The sequence below is a fragment of the Mercenaria mercenaria genome, chromosome 11 (genome assembly GCF_021730395.1).
Source record: "Mercenaria mercenaria strain notata chromosome 11, MADL_Memer_1, whole genome shotgun sequence".
In the NCBI taxonomy this organism is placed as follows: domain Eukaryota; kingdom Metazoa; phylum Mollusca; class Bivalvia; order Venerida; family Veneridae; genus Mercenaria; species Mercenaria mercenaria.
In genome coordinates this window covers 54,717,377-54,734,545 of record NC_069371.1, presented here as the reverse complement: position 1 = coordinate 54,734,545, position 17,169 = coordinate 54,717,377, and the positions used below count along the sequence as shown (strand labels likewise).

The 17,169-nt window shown below is 34.8% G+C and overlaps 1 protein-coding gene across 1 annotated transcript in view; it reads right to left on the bottom strand.

Moving 5' to 3' along the window:
* LOC123531477 (serine/threonine-protein kinase OSR1-like) overlaps positions 1–10,255 on the bottom strand; it is a 170,802-nt gene extending 160,547 nt beyond the window's left edge. Inside the window, exon 1 of the mRNA XM_053518113.1 lies at positions 10,125–10,255. Within this exon, the coding sequence (XP_053374088.1) occupies positions 10,125–10,182 (58 nt within the window). The 5' untranslated portion in view covers positions 10,183–10,255. The remainder of the gene's footprint in view (positions 1–10,124) is intronic.
* Positions 10,256–17,169: the final 6,914 nt, after the last annotated feature.

Here is a 17,169-nt window from a genome sequence, read left to right as displayed (position 1 = left end):
ACGGGTGACAAATTCGGAAAACGTAAGTTAGAATTAAATATTTGATAAAATACCTATGTTTTATTGCTTTTCTATCATCATAGCTATTCAATACTTACAATTTCTGCTTGTCTAAAGCATTTTTATTTGTTTCAGCCCAAACTAACCCTCGGCAATCATAGAAACTTTGTCTAACGGCCGACTGCTCATAAAATCGTATCAAGTGCACAAAATGATGATTATAATTATCCAGTTTGTTATTCAATAATCTAATTATCGCCAATTAACTGCCTAATCAAACAAAAAATTTGCAAATTGGCTCCCTCCCTTTCAATAACGGATGTTGTGTCTACACAGATTATCGATTTTTCACACCTTTTGGTTCGTAAAACTGGCAATATTCGTAGTTTTGCAGACAGACATAGCTTCGGGCCATTTTCGCCAATTAGAAAATTTCGGAGCCACATTTATTTTTTTGTCGCAAATGGCTCAAGTGGCGATCGACAGCGTGACCCCTGAAACATTTATGCATATCTTCAGTTGTTTGAATTCAGATGTCACTGAAAATACCATTTTAGTATGTGACATGACCCATTGTGAATTCTTGTCAAGAATGATCATTACTTTTTGTGACGAAAGTCAAGGCTTAATTTAGGCTAAGATTTTAGGGATAAGTCATTTCTCCCTCAGCTAACATTAGGGAGAAGGGGAGAGATTGTAGGGAGAAGTGACAAGATTTTAGGGAAAATGTGGAAATATTTCAACGCCATGGCATGCAAGTTGAACAAGGAACTAAATATGCTTAATATAATGTTACTTTTTTATCATTTCCTGCCTCTGTTTAAGCTGATTTAAAGTAAATAACAAATTCACTCAAAATGTCAGTGATTCTGTTTTCTTATCCTGGTAAACCTTGTGAATCTAATGTGATTGAACTGCAAATTAAAGTTTTTTTTTCACTCTTGCAATGATTGCCCAAACCAAGAAAACCCTTTGAATATTAATACAATTTTAAAAAGTTAATTCCATATCAGCAAAAAATAAATTAACTCCCAGTGCTATAATGCACTCAAAGTCACAGTCACTTTAAATAACAGGAGTGTATTGATGCTGGTTCTGAATTAAATATGTCAATAGCAGTGACTTCACTATGACATCACATGGAATACAAGTCTTCTTTGATCTGCTGGTGTCCTCTTTGATCTGCTGGTGTCAGCACACATTAAAAGAAACAGTTGTCAAACAGGTTAAACTCAGTTTCTGATGGCAGGTGTCAAAAATTTGGGTAAATTTAAGTTACCTAATTTAAGTCACAGAAAGTGTCAGTGATAATATTAGGTTTCTAAAGTCTTGGTTTTGAAAAATACGAGTAAAATAAGTGGATTTAAGAAAATTACTGAGACAGTCAAGGTAAGATACTTTCTAAAGGTCAAAAAAAGAATATGTGTAAGCTAATGAAATGTAGTTTGTGCTTGTCCGCGCACAGACGGAATGCAAAAACGCACTTGTTCCCCGTCGAAAAGTCTCGAGTCGGACATCAGGAATTCCACATTTGAAGGAATTATGTTTAATTAATTTGTTTGTTTGGTAATTAATGGCGATTAAATGCAAGGATAAAGTGATGATAATTGTTGCTTTAAACTTCTATACGATCAATAGTGCACACATGCGGATCAATTAGTGAAGTCGTACACGTGTTGGCGATAAACAAATCAATTAAGCGTGTCACCATTTAGAAGGGGTAATTATGCCTCTGGGCAAATACGCTTCCTGCTACCGACTTTGCACGTTTTTGTCGATAAAACTACCTATGTTCCAAGAGTTTAAGGACACTTTTTTGCAAAATTTTTTTTGTAGCATTTCTATAAATTAATCACCATTTTCTATCGCCAAAAATTGCGTTTTAATCGACACTTTAATAAAATCATCACCATTTGGCGATAATGTCGATTGGCAGCGCGAGCACTGTGCATGGAGCCCATATTTTACGTCACGTGATGCTGATAGTGATTATAACATCAGATGCAGAAGGAGCTGAAGTTTGTACAGTGTGGTCTTCATTTATGTCAAAGATTTTTTGTAGAAATAATGGAGCCGAAATATTAAAATTTGTCCGGCTATTGGTTCCCAACCAGTATGCAATGTCACGGGTGAAACAAAATATAGGGAACAGTAGTGTTGCACTTGGAGGTGAAACAAGAGGACCATGATGGTCCTGAATCGCTCACCTCTTCCCATATGACCCAGTTTTGAGTATGACGTCATTTTTTCTATTATCTGACATAGTGACCTAGTTTTTGAGCTCATGTGACCCAGTTTTGAACTTGACCTAGATATTATCAAGATAAAAACTCTGACCAATTTTCATGAAGATCCATTGAAAAATATGGTCTCTAGAGAGGTCAAAAGATTTTAATAATTTTAGACCTACTGACCTAGTTTTTGACCGCAGTTGACCCAGTGTGCAAATTTGACTTAGATATCATCAAGATGAACATTCAGACCAACTTTCATACAGATCCCATGAAAAGTATGGCCTCTAGAGAGGTCACAAGGTTTTTTTATTATTTGACCTACTGACCTAGTTTTTTATGGCATGTCACCCAGTTTCAAACTTGACCTAGATATCATCAAGATGAACATTCTGACCAATTTTTATGGAGATCCATTCACAAGTATGGTCTCTAGGGAGGTCACAAGGTTTTTCTATTTTTAGACCTAATGACCTAGTTTTTGACCGCACATGACCCTGTTTCAAACTGGACCTAGATATCATCAAGATGAACATTCAAACCAATTTTCATACAGATCCCATGAAAAATATGGCCTTTAGAGAGGTCACAAGGTTTTTCTATTATTTGACCTACTGACCTAGTTTTTGATGGTACATGACCCACTTTCAAACTTGTCCTAGATATCATCAAGATGAACATTCAGACCAATTTTCATACAGATCCTATGAAAAATATGGCCTCTAGAGAGGTCACAAGGTTTTTCTATTATTTGACCTACTGACCTAGTTTTTGACCGCACATGACCCACTTTCAAACTTGGCCTAGATATCATCAAGGTGAACATTCTGACCAATTTTCATGAAGATCTCATGAAATATATGGCCTCTAGAGAGGTCACAAGGTTTTTCTATTTTTAGACCTACTGACCTAGTTTTTGACCGCACATGACCCAGTTTCGAACTTGACCTAGATATCATCAAGATGAACATTCAGACCAACTTTCATACATATCCCAAGAAAAATATGGCCTCTAGAGAGGTCACAAGGTTTTTCTATTATTTGGCCTACTGACCTAGTTTTTGATGGCACGTGACCCAGTTTCGAACTTGACCTAGATATTATCAAGGTGAACGTTCTCACTAATTTTCATGAAGATCTTGTGAAATATATGGCCTCTAGAGAGGTCACAAGGTTTTTCAATTTTAGACCTACTGACCTAGTTTTTGAAGGCACGTGACCCAGTTTCGAACTTGACCTAGATATCATCAAGATGAACATTCTGACCAACTTTCATAAAGATCCCATGAAAAATGTGACCTCTAGAGTGGTCACAAGCAAAAGTTTACGGATGGACGGACGCACGCACGGACGACGGACACCGCGCGATCACAAAAGCCCACCTTGTCACTTTGTGACAGGTGAGCTAAAAATAAGTTCTTAATTTTGGCAAAAAAAGTATTTTTCTACATAGAAGAGTGCTTGAAGTATAAGCAACTTAAGTAGTTTGCTGGTACTTGCATCGGAAATGTAATTTTTAAAGGCTGATAAAATGCATATTTTTGCTGGTTACGTACACTACAAGTGGTACATTTTGTAAAATAAAGCTTCAAATTTATGATAAACTTGAACTATTTTTACTGTTTTGTAGGCCAAACACATGGAAATACATAATGCAAGGCAAAAATAGGACTGGGAAAGGTATAGATACTGAAAAAAGAAACATATTGTTGGATATTACTTTGTTGCTAAAAAACATGTATATTTCAAATCATCTGACATCTTCAATTTAAGTGTTAATGACGAAAACTTAATGAAAAATCAACACAAATTCTGTCTCTGTTGAAACAAAATGACTTAAATCAAATGGAAAGTGGTTAATTTTCAAAAAAAATCCTAAATATTGATAGATACCAGTAACTGGTTACGGACACTACAAAAAACCTCAAGAATGGTTTTGCATTAGATTATGTTAAAAACATTAAACCCACTCATGAATTATTTGGTATAATGTTAAAATGATATCTGAATGGGAAGTGATATATTTGATGATGTTGAAAACATGTATTAATGCTTACAATTTTGTCTTTTGGTAATTCAAATCTCTTTTAAAAGCAAAATCGATCTGTTTTCTCAACAAGTAATAGAAATTAGTAACGTCCAAACTAAATTGTTTAATCAGTCAGTTATTCACACCTTTGATGGCTTGTGTCAACAACGCCATTAATTAGCGTTGATTAGATTAATATCTTCAGGTAACATGCATATTAATTAAGATCACGGTCAATTTGTAAAAAAAAATTCTGAAGTAACTTCTTTTTATTCACATATCCATTTTACTTAAAACATTTTCATTTCGCTTCACCTTAAATTTTCCATTTAATAATAATCAATGTTTATATTACTGTTTTCTCTCTCGAAAAAAAAAAAAAAACAAACACACGTCCTAAATAATTTATGCATTTAATTTTATCTGCTTGACTGCTTTGAAAACATGTACTAATATTAATGCTTACAGGTGTCTTTCGGAATTAAATTCAAATCTCTTTTAAAGGCACTCGCTACAGTTTTTCCAGACGGGTCGATATTTACCCCAACACCATGCAAATTTGGTTGTGTTTCTAATCGATGTAGCTCACTGCAGAGCTGGTGCGGTCTTCTTCGCATGCCCGGAAGTGATTATCTAATGTCGCGTACGGCAAAAAATTCGCAAATTATTGTATGTTCGCATGCATTTAATGTACAAAACGTATAATATACTGACTAAAGGTTAGGGTAAGTATCACCATGGTTACAAATATATACATATAAAGTACTTTTAGTTCAAATTGCTTCAATCCGACATATACTGGAGTCTGTTATTTATATCAGCGCCCAAACTCTGCATTGAGTCACAGCTGTTTCTAATCCCGTACTGTACCCGTACCGTACATTCATAAACTATAGGTTTTGTTAAAAACAAGGGCGGAAACTTTCATCATTCTATGCCATCAAAATGCTTCAGAAACACCTTAAAATCCGCTTATTAAGAAATCTGCCGTTTGATAATTATATATATATATTTCTAAGTCATTTGCTCAAACACTGAAAGAGTATTTCGTACCAACCTGCGTTGTATAAATGCCCGCCACACCCCACCTTGTTGTAATTTGATTTAAGCGAAATCTAATATGGTGACCTATCAATTTTCTTTTTGTTTTAGATTAGGTAGACATACATTGTAACCAAAGGTATGTGCAGAGTTTGATTAAATTCTATTATGTGAAACTCGATAAAATAGCAGAAGTACCAACGTAAAACTGACAAAAATATGCAAAAATAGCCCTTGGGTCTGCTGAACAAGTTTTGTTTCTTTACAATATCATGTTCTTTTGATTTCTCTGAGCATGTTTCAAATAGATATATTGTTTTCCGTTATAAAAATGCTTAGATAATCAAATTTATGCTGATTATTGTATTGTCTTCATGTAGTGTTAAATATCGGATAATGCGTCATTGAGAAAGATCAGAAGATCAGATCGAGGATTATCTTGTAGGCGCCAATGAAATTCGCCAATTGAAGATTTTTAGCGCCAGAATTTACATTTTGTCGCATTTGGCGCCATTGGCGACCGACAGCGGGAACCCTGATCTTTCATATAAGTGGGCAGACAGAAGACAAGATCTTAGTTTCCATTCAATGCATGAAGTATTTGCTATATAGATCAGTGAGCAGACAGATGACAGTTTTACCCAGTAGTCCCCTGCTTAATGTTATTATTTCAGCTACTATAACTGCCCAAACTGACTCCATGCTTCTTAAAATTGTTAGACCTAAAATAATTGTTTCTCTTCAGGTAACCTGACTTTCTGTCTTAATCTTTTTCTTTTTTTTTTGCATGGTTAAAATTATAATTTTTACTAAAGGACTGAACAAATGCATTATTTTAATATAATTTATCATTATTCTGTATAAGTTGCATGTCAGTTTCATTTTCTTAAAAGTACAATTACTTTCATAAGAATTAGGCCTAAAAAAAAAAATATGTTTGTTTCCTGTAACATGCTGAAAAAAATGGGGGTCGGTAGGTAGGGAATTTTTTTTTTTTTTTAGATTTTTTTTTAGTAGGTGTCAGAACATTTCAGTGTTTAGTAACCTTATTATCGCCAATTAACTTTTTTCAGCAGTTGCCAGCAGGTTCACCAACTGCTAAAATCTAGCAGACCTGCTCATACTTTAGTGGACCTCCAATTCTATCTCATAAATTGTGATGCTGTAGACGTCATAACTTCATATGACTCAAAGAAACAGGACTTATTTCTAAATAATTAAAAATGGAAGACTGTAGCAATCTGTTATCCCGAAAAATAATTATTTTGAAAAGTGTCCCAAAATATGGACACAATCAGCACCAGTGTTGAAAGTGAAAAAAAAAACAAAACATCAACAATTATTGGTAATCATTCTGATGATAAACTAAGTAATTGGCCTCGTTTTCATCATCAATTAACACCCCCTCAAAGAGCTAAAAGAAGTGTGTCGGTTATTGTGGCATCTGCAGTGGAGATCAAAGCGGTATAGTTTCCACGAAATTGTCATTGCATTACGTCATGTTTTCGCGCCATGTGACACATCACTGTCTGATCGTACTTTCTCGATTCCTTTAATTGTTGAGAAGAAATCAGTAAAAAAGTTTTTTCTTTATTTTTTTAAAAGCGAATGTGCAATATCCTGAATAAACTGACATGTAAATGTGTCAGACCGTGAACGATGCTGACCTATTTGCCCTCAAGAAATTTACATTATTGTTTGAGAAGAATATCTAACAAAGTGTTGTGTCAAAAAATATATGTACGAAGACTCAGTTAAAACTTATTAAAAATCGCAACGACATCATACTGCCTCATTTTAAAACCACATTTCTATTTACGTTCATGAGGTCACGTAACCTATTCTGCCGTGCTAACAGAAATCTGTTTGCCAAAAATCGTTTTACTCCATGTATTTAAATTGCTGCCGCTTTTTCATTATTTAAGATTTTTTAATTGTGTTTTTTGTATTTTCTGGTCAAAAGTCTGAATTTTATTACCATAGTATGTACCGTTTATTTACTTTAAAAAGGAAATAAATAATCAAGATCGCGCTGTTTGAAATTTTACAAAACATTATATGAAAATTTGATCGTTTTAAAAGAATTTTGCCTACATTCCTGTCGATATCTTATTAAAACTGTTATAGAATTCAAAGTGTATTAGTTCTCAAGCGGTGTTGAATATCTGAAGCGATTATATTAAAAAATGAATGCACTACGCGCGTTTTTTGTGTCAAAAGTAACTGCGATGTAAATTAAGTATTACGATAGGGCGCGCGTGCTTGTGAAATGGAAAATTACCAGCATGACGTTTTGATATTTTTACGATTCGCGGGTAAATTCCAGTCAATCCAGGTAATTTTGCCTGATGTAATTACTCAATTTGGTAAAGTTACCACGTAAAAACCACTCACCCGATCGGTGGAGTAGTCCATTCGTGCTATCCTGACTTTAACTCGCCAATGCTTATAACTGTAGAATGCCGTACTAAGGCAAAATCAACTTTCGTTTTGTGAATTCGCCGATATGGATACGATCCCCCACCCCCACCACCCCTATTTTTTCACTTTTAAGGGTTTTATTTTATTTGCAGACCGTGACTGAAAATTGGTTGACTGTCGATCTACCCAACTTTTGATAGTGGACCTGCCGATATTTTTGGTTGCGTCGGTCCAACGGTCCACCGCTAAGGTCGAGGCCTGTTAAAATTACTAATCAAATAAAATTGTTGAAAATTTGCTCCCGCCTTTCAATAACAGATGTTGTTCATACAAGTTTTTTTCTACACTGATTCCCTTTGTTCAGTAAACATTGTGTAACAGGCAAAGTTCATAGTTTTGCAGACAGACATAGCTTCGGGCCGTTTTTGCCAATTAGAGATTTTCGGGGCCACAATTAATCTTTTGTCGCAAATGGCTCAAGTGCAACCGACAGCGTGACCCCTGAACAAGTGGTACAAACATGATAATAGACTACTCTTCTACGAATTGTTTATCAATTAACGTTTACACCTTGATCAATAAACACCTTTCATAATGAAGTATTAAATACAAACCGCGAGATAACCATGTGTCAGTCGGCGCGTGGCGTGATTGACATCTGTCAGTAGCTAATTAGTATATGACGCTCCGCCTACTGCCATACTTCCGCTTGTGGCGGCGAACAGTATTGAAATTCACCGAGATTTTGACTGACAAGGGGCAGAACTTTTGAACTCGATATGCATCAAAGAAAACTTCTTGATTTTCGCGGGTGAAAACCTGGAACCTCGAGTCTACCGACAAACAGGCTTTTCGCCATGTTGTTTCATGTCGACTGAACCAGGTACGTTCGTGACTATGCGCGACGAGGTCGGGTACAACTAAATTATCCCTATAATCAATAAAGATATAATCAGAATCTCGAATTTCAGCCCATAAAAAAATTGCGGTCGGCGGTAAAAACTTATGGTCGGTCGGGTTACAGGAAACAAACATATTTTTTTTTTAGGCCTTATGTTAACTAAAAGTAAATCCTCAAAACTAATCCAGCTGAGGTTTGTCTGACATGTGTCTGTACCTTGGTGTCAGATGGACAGACTGAATAAAACCCATGCTACAAAATCTTTATTATGACTGCATTCTTTTGCTTTATTTCCTGCTTATATTGAATTGTGTCAGTTTCGTGGCTATTTAGAGCAATACATTTGACAAAAATAAATATTCTCAACAGTCTTGCATTATGTTGTCTGTTTCAAACTTATTATCTTCTTTGGCTGTTGATTTCAGAGCTTGTAGAAAAGTCTAAATCACAGAGAAGTCAGCCCTAAGAGGAGACAGATAAACCAAAAGACCAGTCAGAAAAGCCCCAAGAGCAAACAGAAAAACAGCCAAAAAGGAAGAGACAGAAAAAATCAAAGTGTTAGAAAGTTAGTGCTTTTAATTACTTAAAAAAGCCAAAGAAGTATAAAATACACAGAATGGCAACTGGCTGTAATCTTGCGTGAGCTCGTGTCAGAGCGTGATTCGGCGTTATCTTACTAAAAACAAACATCGGCGAGCATGGAGTTGCAATTTGTACCTTTAAAACTACATTTAAAATACATGTTAGCTTCTAAAACAAAATTAGTTTAATGTGAAATGGTCTTAAGACACAAAGTACACGTTTTTTTTTGCCATCGAAAGAAGCGTGGTCATACGGTGATAATTATTTTACCGATGAATAATTGCTTTCGCATACAAAATGGCGCGTGGAGAAAGCACCACTTTTGGTAAACGAGATCTCGTTTTTTTTGTCACAGGAGGTTGGCGATATTTGCTCTATATGCCTTTCAAGTTGCCAATCTATTTATTTTTATAGCTCTTTGAAAAAGCATATTTTCGCTTGCATACATAATAAACAAAAAAAAAATAAAAATCATTCTTGATATATCTTATGGTCATAATTGTTTTTTTTATTTAGCTAAGAATGTATATTACCCAGAAAAAGCAAAAGATTTGTAAATGTATTGCAAAATTGTCTCATGATATCCATTAACATCTTGGAACCACTTTTTTGTCAGAAAAAATGACCATTTTTTAAAAGTCTGTCACCCACAAATACTGAAAAAATCATTAAAAATTGAATTTTCACAATATTCCATTGAAACAAAAAGTATATGTCATCTCAAACCTTAAATATTATGCCTGCAAGTTATTAGATTCATTCCTCAAATTCTAAAAAATCATTGGTTCATGCTAAAAATAATTTATAAAAGTTCTTGAATAAAAATTTTCATTTAAAAACAAAAACATTTAAAACTCTTGACAGATCCCTGTGCATGCACTGGGATAAAAAGTTACTTTTTATGTACAGTATCTCATACCAATTACATCCTTTAATTCATAATCTTCTCTTTTATTTGACCACGGAATTTCGCTCATGGTCGGTTTGAGGAAGTTTCGATGCCGCTAGCGACCTTGCCCTTTAAAGACGGTGTTCTGTTATCATCTGTCAGCGTGCCACCGACTCTTCGATTGAACACCACTAAAATTAGTCAAAATAATTCGAGGCTGAACACCACTAAATCCAGCTGTTCTTTATTTCATATAAAATTCATTCACTTCATAACGGTTTTCGACATTTTCTAGCAAATCAGATTTTCAGAGACTTATATTCCCATAAAGAACTAGATCGCTACTTTAGAAAAACAAAAAGAAAAGGAGGTGTTAACTTTTATATAAGAAAACTACAGTTCGTTAAATACAACCCGCTGAATTTACTACTTTTCGCTTCTTTCAATTTCTCTTTTTCGTGATATTAAATTCTTACGCCGCCATTTTTATCTAGCATGCGCTAGGAACATGCCGATTTCAATAGAATGCAAAGAGATACATACTGAAACGCGGTAGGGTAAAAGTAAGCACGTTGCTGCCGAGAAAATGCACTAGGGAACTAGGAAAGGAAAAAAGATTAGTACTATTTATATTTGGATTACTTGTGATAGACCTGCGGAGGCTTACATTCTATTTGGTAGTGATCAGCCTATAAGAGAAAATTTTGGTTTGATTTTTCCATTAATTTGCATTCATTTTCAAGGTACACCTATTTTACAATGATTCTGCTTAGTTTTGGTGCAAAATATTGAGAAAATTTAGAGAAATGTCAATTCATTACAGGTCACCCCCATCCCCAAAAATATGCAAAATCTACCCTGTGCAGGCAATATTTCAATTTATTTTACCTTATTCGTGGAATTTACATTTAACATCCATTTAAATGTTACGATGTTTGTCATTTTCATTCAGAAACATGCTAATTTCCATATTATTAAGGCAACTGAAGTGCTAAAATGCGAGAATAGACATTTACTAGGTCTTAAGATGAACCAAAATAGTGCCACCTGGTCGAAAATTTGATCTAAATTCCAAAAACACAAGAAATTTAAGCGTTTTTAGCCATTTGTTACTGTTTTACATCATAAGGAATAGATTAGTGGCATTTCCATTCATTTTCGAGGGGTTTCAGAAAATACCATGTAGTGCCCCTTATAGGCTGAACACCACTAAATCCAGCTGTTCTTTATTTCATATAAGATTCATTCACTTCATAACGGTTTTTCGACATTTTCTAGCAAATCAGATTTCTGAGACTTATATTCCCATAAAGAACTAGATCGCTACTTTAGAAAAACAAAAAGAAAAGGAGGTGTTAACTTTTATATAAGAAAACTACAGTTCGTTAAATACAACCCGCTGAATTTACTACTTTTCGCTTCTTTCAATTTCTCTTTTTCGTGATATTAAATTCTTACACCGCCATTTTTATCTAGCATGCGCTAGGAACATGACGATTTCAATAGAATGCAAAGAGATACATACTGAAACGCGGTACGGTAAAAGTAAGCACATTGCTGCCGAGAAAATGCACTAGGAAAGGAAAAAAGATTAGTACTATTTATATTTGGACTACTTGTGATAGACCTGCGGAGGCTTACGTACTATTTGGTAGTGATCAGCCTATAAGAGAAAATTTGGTTTGATTTTTCCATGAATTTGCATTCATTTTCAAGCTACACCTATTTTACAATGATTCTGCTTAGTTTTGGTGCAAAATATTGAGAAAATTTAGAGAAATGTCAGTTCATTACAGGTCACCCCCATCCCCAAAAATATGCAAAATCTACCCTGTGCAGGCAATATTTCAATTTATTTTACCTTATTCGTGGAATTTACATTTAACATCCATTTAATCGTTACGATGTTTGTCATTTTCATTCAGAAACATGCTAATTTTCATATTATTAAGGCAACTGAAGTGCTAAAATGCGAGAATAGACATTTACTAGGTCTTAAGACGAACCAAAATAGTGCCACCTGGTCGAAAATTTGATCTAAATTCCAAAAACACAAGAAATTTAAGCGTTTTTAGCCATTTGTTACTGTTTTACATCATAAAGAATAGATTAGTGGCATTTCCATTCATTTTCGAGGGGTTTCAGAAAATACCATGTATTGCCCCTTATAGGCTGAACACCACTAAATCCAGCTGTTCTTTATTTCATATAAAATTCACTCACTTCATAACGGTTTTTCGACATTTTCTAGCATATCAGATTTTCAGAGACTTATATTCCCATAAAGAACTAGATCGCTACTTTAGAAAAACAAAAAGAAAAGGAGGTGTTAACTTTTATATAAGAAAACTACAGTTCGTTAAATACAACCCGCTGAATTTACTACTTTTCGCTTCTTTCAATTTCTCTTTTCGTGATATTAAATTCTTACGCCGCCATTTTTATCTAACATGCCGATTTCAATAGAATGCAAAGTGATACATACTGAAACGCGGTAGGGTAAAAGTAAGCACGTTGCTGCCGAGAAAATGCACTAGGAAAGGAAAAAAGATTAGTACTACCTGCGGAGGCTTACGTTCTATTTGGTAGTGACCAGCCTCGACGTTCAGATTGTTTTATATTTGTGGCGAGCAATCTAAACGTCAAAACTTTGAAGGACCAAAATAATGGAGGATAAATCACAGTACACAGTCATGAAAAGTTATTGGTTCGGGTAAACGTTAATCGTGCCCAGTACATACATAGGTTTAAATCACCCGAAAATTCGTAATTTTGGATATTATTTGATAACTTTTTACATAAATTAATGAGGAATTGAATCTCCTTTCGATACATGCAAGGTTTATTTGAATTTATGGCCAATTTGTGAAATAATCGGCATTTAAACCTATAGCACGTAAAACGCGGGCAGCGATGAAAATTTCATCGGAAATTGCTTCCACTATTTTGGTCTTTCGAGTGTTTGACGCGAGTGGGGATTATAAGATTCTTTCACTGGTTATAGGTGCAGATGGGAATTTCCGGCCTCTCGGGTAACTGTTTAGGCGGTAACGAGGTTCCTACCGAGTTATCGCCTAAACAGTTACCCGAGAGCCGGATATTCCCATCTGCACCTACAACCAGTGACAGAATCTTTTTCTTGCATACCGATATCAAGATAAAATAATAAAAATAAAATCAGTCGAACGGCTTTCTTTTTTTATGGCAGCGTATTTAAACAAAGCGCGGGAAATCAACGTCCGTAAACAGAAAAGACGTCATGACGTTTCAAAGACAAATAACAATATTTAGTTCCGGTTTTGTTTTATCAGTTCCGGCGTAACGTTATGAATTTTTGATAAAATGACGTGTTTTGAATCGAGAATCAGGAACAAAGAGGAACTGTCAAGGTATTGGATTTTTATTCCGTTTTTCGAAATAAGATATAAATAACTACATAAATCTTCTACATATATGAAGTTTGTAATACGTCATTTAAAGCACGAGAGTCATCTTACACCCCCGGGGTGTAAGGTGGATTTTTCCAGCACCGGTAAAAATACCGGAAATAGAGGATATCACATGAGTGTCTTTTCATATTGAATTTATTAAACGAGTTGAATAAAATGATAAAATGCGAGGCTCCGCCGAGCATTTTATCCATTTTATTCAACTCGTTTAATAAATTCAATGTGGAAAGTCACAAATGTAATATTCTTTTTATCACATGTTAGCTTTTTCTGTCGAAACATCAAAAATTCAACTTTTTTTACTATATAAACAAGTCAGTTTGTCAAACGTCGCCTACCACTATAAACGACGTCGACGTCAAAGCTTTATTACACTAGTGTATTATCATTCTTATGTAATGGCTTTATTACACTCCCACGACGTCAAACATGTGATAAATCCCCGTCTGGTATGCAAGAAATTGCCCATATGAAGAAATTATCTCAATATTTACTAGGATCGCGTCAAATTAGTTGGACTACACTAAATAAGGATGTCTAACATAGTAGGATTTTAGAGACTTGTGTTCCGACAAACAACTATATGCATACACCTACAATAGGAAGTTGAAAGAGAAAAGGTGTTATACAAGAATCTTTATTCACAGTTAGATCTTTACAGCTGAACCTGCCTAAGCGTGGTACCATGCCTGAGTTAAGCAGCCACTTTCCTTATGTAGCCATTCAGTTAACCCATCCAAGCTAGATTATTTATTGGATAAATTTTGCGACTTTGTAAATCATCGGGGCTACATCAAATAAAATACAAAATCTTCAAATTACGGAAATGTTTGTTGTTAGTTTTCCATCAAACAATGACTGATATTCCTTTAACTGTCCTGAACATTTCACGGAATTATCTTGGGTAATTTTAAAATTACTATAGCGAAAAGGTTACTGGTAGCGTTAGAAAAGTTGTTATGTGTAGGCCTATAATCACCTAAATTTCAGTTATAGGCATGTAATGACACCCTTTAATAATTCGTGTATAACTATCGGCATATGCTTGTTTTTGCATGTTAATTTCTTTTCAAGTCGTAGCGCATCGAATATCACAATCTATCGGAAATTAGATTTATGAAAAAAAGAATGCCAAATAACTCATTCAATACTTCATAACAAAGGAATAAAATCTAAAGTACTGATCAAATTTAAGAACTGTTTCATTCACATGTCCCCAAAACTTCTTTGTTACTAATCAAGGGTCCAGTTGGCATAGCTAACAATGAGAGCTCTTGATTCATGTTAGTGTAGAAATTTTATTGAAGACTTTTACGAAATGAGAATCGTAGTAAATAGTAAAAAATGCTATATGAAAGTAATAAAAGAACACGTTCGTGTTAAGCATTATCTATATTTACGTGTAACGCAGTATTTTCTAAGTTTCATTAATAGCTTTCTTATTTGAAGACGTAGTATCAACATATATGTATGGACAATATGTTTTGCATATTGTAAACATATATCAACAACGACTTCATCAATTTTTTTTTGCAAAATAATATAACACTTTTGTGAAAGTCTGCCAAAATCCCAATGGGTGGGGGCGGGTGAATTCACCTAATAATCATTACGATCGGTGGTACTGATGTATGCAAAGTCTATTGGCAAATCCCAAGATCTGAAGACAGAATACAGTACCAAAACTATCGGCAAAACTGAATTACTCGTCAATAGCACCATAGCGGTACGACCCAAAAGGTAATTTGAAAACTCAAGTGGACGCATTGGTCGAGAGGACAGAAACTCTTTCCTACAGAGGTGAAGGCCCCGATTCCTATTTCCACTTCGGTGTGTCCTTGGGCAAAGCACTTTATCACGATTGCCTCAGCCGACCCAGCTGTAAATGGGTTCCAGTCATTTGCTTGGGGTAAGGTATAATTGGTTTTAACTGTTTTAAAATATGGTCGCTAAAAAGCTCTACAAAGCTAGTATTTACTTAAGAAATAATATATCTCATCCAGTGATTTGCCGTTGAATAAATCATTGTTTGGAGTTCAGATGCGAAGGAATTATATCACGAGGGCGCAGCCCGAGTGATATAATAATACGCATCTGAACGACAATGATTTATTCAAGAGCAAATCACTGGATGAGATATATTATTTCGATCCTAACACGTTACCAACGATTTTTAAATACATCCTTGACGACATTCATTAAATATTTGCCCGTTTTCAACCGGTTTCTTTTCCAGCGCGCCGCTATGCCATTTGACGCCATGACGTAATAATTGTGACCTCAGAACAGTGATTTGTTGTATGATAATTCACTGCTTTCTGCCTTCTTTGTTTAATAGGAAAAGGAATCTGATCGTGTTAGAATGTTTAACAAAGCGACGGTAAATAAAATATACTTTTACCGTTACCTTTACCTTTAACGGTGCATGAACTGTTAAACTGTTCATTAACCTAGACGGCGTGGGCCAGTGCCGCTAGAAATGTCTCATCGAGTAGATTTTGATGGGTCTATCTCTTACCAGTTTTCAGATACACGAGTTAAACTGATACCGATGGAATTCATCCTTGTACAACGGAGATTTCTCCTTTACTGCTCAACAGAATATAACCGAATATATTTAATTCCATATTAAATAGTAATATGCACAATATAAAGTGAGGAAGAAGACATAGGCCTACAATGTAGCTGAATTCATCACTTCAAAATAAGGAAGAAGACATACAATGTAGCTGAATTCATCACTTCAAAGTGAGGAAGAAGACATACAATGTAGCTGAATTCATCACTACAAAGTGAGGAAGAAGACATGCAATGTAGCTGAATTCATCACTTCAAAGTGAGGAAGAAGACATAGGCCTACAATGTAGCTGAATTCATCACTTCAAAGTGAGGAAGAAGACATACAATGTAGCTGAATTCATCACCTCAAAGTGAGGAAGAAGACATACAATGTAGCTGAATTCATCACTTCAAATTATCATTGATGAGGAAGAAGACATACAATGTAGCTGAATTCATCACTACAAATTATCATTGATGAGGAAGAAGAAATACAATGTAGCTGAATTCATCACTTCAAACTATCATTGATGAGGAAGAAGACATACAATGTAGCTGAATTCATCACTACAAATTATCATTGATGACGACAATGACAAACGAATATTGAACAGGAATCACAATTAAAGACATATTTACTGGTGCTGATGATAAACTCGAACAGAAAATGAGGTTTTTTACGTGTAACTTTTTTATTTCTGCAATTTGTAATCAATGGTCGGTATCAAAATAAAGCATAACATTTGCTGAAAACTTTACATAATTCAAATTTATATTTAGTTAGCAAACTCACACGAAGTGAGGCCCTGAAAGGGGTTTGTAAAATGGGGACTGTATGAAGGTTGACTGATGATAAAATCGACCAATTTGTCATTTACAAAATTTTCTTCGTAGTATTACATTGGAACTTTCCCCAAAAAGCTGCAACAGTCATTCCTGTTCAAGTAATGAAAAGTGACCCAATGTCAGGCCTACATGTGGCGACAGTGAGCATGCGCGAAAAACATCCTCTTCCCCAGTAATTTTGAATAAATAATTTTTACACTGATAAATGTAAGTCATTTATT